This window comes from Adiantum capillus-veneris, unplaced genomic scaffold, assembly GCF_014529385.1.
Source record: "Adiantum capillus-veneris isolate H3 unplaced genomic scaffold, ASM1452938v2 Hic_scaffold_325, whole genome shotgun sequence".
In the NCBI taxonomy this organism is placed as follows: domain Eukaryota; kingdom Viridiplantae; phylum Streptophyta; class Polypodiopsida; order Polypodiales; family Pteridaceae; genus Adiantum; species Adiantum capillus-veneris.
The window spans coordinates 500,045-503,212 of NW_028221436.1; the positions used below are offsets into that span (position 1 = coordinate 500,045).

Here is a 3,168-nt window from a genome sequence, read left to right on the forward strand (position 1 = left end):
CCTGGAGGAGTCAATGCTCTACATTTTGCTGTTGTTTATGGAGGCAAGAGCACCGTGACGGAGATCTTGCAAAAATATGCCTGGCTGGACGAGGATAAACTTATTATACTACAGTCGGCTAAAGACAGCTTAGGTCTCACTCCTGTTGATTGGGCCCAAGCTATGGGAGCACTTGAATCATATAGCAAAAGCAACTTGCTGGTGCAGCCCATCAATTTTGAAAAGGCCAAAACGTACGGCCATCATATTAGGAAAGCCGAGCAAGAGAGAAGGAAACTAGAATGGGCAATTGACATGACCGAGGCTATACTAAGCAGAAGATGGCTTGCAGCGGGATGCATAGCGCGCCGTGGGGTGACAGATAAAATCGTAATTGACAAAGCTGTGTGGGACCATCTAGAGAACGCAATCACTGTGGTATTGAAGCATAGGTGCACGAAAGAATATCGTAAGGATCTCATTGAGAGGATGCTGGCGGAGTTGGTGAGTAGGGAGGCTTTCTCCGAGAGTAGCTTAGTAATGCACAGTTTCGTGAAATGGGCAATTAAGCAGGAGATGGTGCATCTAGTGAAGGAGATTGTGGAAAACACTAGGAAGGTAGGTATCTTCCTGACCAGTACTATGGAGGTGGACCATTACGGCATGATTGATCAATCATCTGATAATGACTCTCCACTGGAGGCAGCCAGTAGAATAAAGGGAACAAAGGGATCACAAATGGTGGCAGCGATAGAGGAACAGGCAGAGGTGAAGAGGATTCTACTTGAAGACCGGCGGGTGTACGTTGAATATTCCAACACAATCTTGGTAGGGGCGGTGCTGGTAGCAGCACTGGCATTCCAAGGGTGGGTGCAGACACCGCAAGGGTATGCAGGGATGCCACTAGACTCATCCAGCAAGGGCATGCTACTCTTTGCACGCTGCAACAGCTTGGGTTTCTTCTTCGCGATGGGGGCATTCATGGCCGGTGCGGTGGGTGCGATGCCACCGAAAAGTGGCGAGTTTGTTAAATACAGCGAGAAAGTGATTCGAGCAGCGTGTGTGGCCAGCCTCCTCATGGCGGTGGCGGTGGCATGTCAGGTGGTGGACTTCCCTTTGACTTATGTTTGCCCACAGTGTTCAACATTATGAGCTTCTACAGGCTAGGCGTAGCATAGGTAGCTACGTGCGGTGGGGGACTGTCCTCTCCAACATCTAGCGCGGTGGGAGGACTTCCCCAACCGCCACATGGTTAGATATGCTACGCCTTGCCTAGAGACGCTCATGATGTCGTCTTAAGTTGTAACGTGGGAATTTGTCTAAAACTTCTTGTGTGCAGGTGGTGGGCTTTGCCAGCGCCCTGGTAGCCATTCAGTCGGGTGGCCGACACAATATTGAAGACATGCTCGTCTCCAGCAAACTCGGGACCATCATCATTTTCATCCTCTCCGCCTGGTTTCTTGCTCGCCTCAACAACGTGATAAATATTTTCTGGCTGCTTCTGGAAGCTCTGCCCAGAACCTTGCACCACATGTTCATGGTCATGTTTAACTTCTGGCACACATTCGGAAAGTCCCCACCCTTTCGGCGCTTTGTCCTCTATCCTTTCTATGGACTTGTGTTATACCCACTCCCTTCTAACCTTCGTCAACGCGTCAGAGACATAACTGGCTCCGCCTACTCGAAATTTCAATCAATTACTCATTATTTCAAGTCTAAATTAGACGCTCTCAGAAAATCTATCGACAGCTGGTTGGAAAAGCAACAAGATTTGTACGAAGGAAAGGAAGGTAATGAACTAAAACTTGAGCCTAAGTTCTAAGGTGTAACTCGAATGTGTTGCATTCGGGATCGACTCGTTTGTGTTTGAGCCTTGTGGTGGTAGGACGTTTCTCTTGGGAGCCTATGGTTTGCTATTGTCATGCTTCATTTTGTCTTTCTGTGTACTCGACATATTGCGGGTTCATGTAAAAGCCAAGATGTTTGTAGTGTTTTTCTCCATCAATATACATAGCGCCTATTGAGCATTGTTTGTAATTAGAAAAAGAAAATCAAAGCTTGAGTTTTAAGGTGGTAAAATATAAGTTTATAATTATTTAAATTTGAGTCATACCTCCTAAATCAACGAAGAGAGAACAATTTGGATGTCTTATTTTTAACAAAGACCTTCAAAAAATCAAAATGCGATCAGACTCGAGTCACAACTTACTTGTCGTGCTTTTTCTACAAATGTAGATGCTTATCAATGCAAAGATAATTGATGCAACCATTCTTGTGATGTTTGCCATCTGTATGTTGGTTTTAGAATCTAGCTAAGATCCTCTTTTAATGTTCTAGCCTCGAGTGCAGGTGTGAGTACAAGCTATCGATTGTGAGAAAGCACAGCACACACAAGAGAAAAGGGACCAAATGTAGATAATCCATACGTTGTCGTGTCGTGGCACGTGCATAATGTGAAAATTAAAATATTTACCTCACTCTCAATGATTTTGTTATGTGGGACCAAATGCTATGATGTACATAGTGTGATATATGCGAAAATAGATGCCACGACTACAACCGTGTACATACCTTGTTGGGCAGACGAGGCGCTAGACATGGCACTATGGCATGCTTTTTTACATAAATATATGCCTATTTTGCTTTAGAAATGTACAAATTTCAAGTGTATCGAAGCGGCATGCTCGTTTTGCCTAGAAAGTTCAATGCGGACAATCTTGGCAAAAAATAGCAAGTTTCGTACACTGGCATAAAAGACGTGTCCAAAGTACTTACCAAGTGGAAAAATGTGGTTCAACATGAAATTTGAACCCAATGGGATTTTTTCACAATTTTAGAGATTTTTTTCAGCTCGTTTGAGCTTTTTACGGATAGAAAGGGACATTTTTTGTCTAAAAATGGTTAAAAATGGCCTTAAAATGGTCAAAAATAGCTCAAAATAGCTACATGGCTTGTAATATATTCCTGGCTTTACATTATATGGCGGTTTTTTGTCAACCTCGATGAAGAAAAAGTGAGTAAGCTTTTCTCCGGCCTTTTTTTCTTCTTTTCAATAAAGTCCTTTTGTATTGAGATTAAAGAATTGGATAGAAGGTAGAATTACACGATGAAACACAAGTGACTGAGCTTTTCTCCTGCCTTTTTCTTCTTTTCAATGAAGGCCTTTCGTACTAAGACTAAAAAGTTACA

The 3,168-nt window shown here is 43.4% G+C and overlaps 1 protein-coding gene across 1 annotated transcript; it reads left to right on the plus strand.

The window, feature by feature from the left end:
* Positions 1–6: 6 nt before the first annotated feature.
* LOC147417055 (uncharacterized) lies at positions 7–2,016 on the plus strand. Its single transcript, XM_086507826.1, has 2 exons — positions 7–1,080; positions 1,319–2,016. Exons 1-2 carry the CDS (start codon positions 163–165, stop codon positions 1,799–1,801), a joined length of 1,401 nt encoding a protein of 466 aa, XP_086363952.1. The 5' UTR covers positions 7–162; the 3' UTR covers positions 1,802–2,016.
* Positions 2,017–3,168: the final 1,152 nt, after the last annotated feature.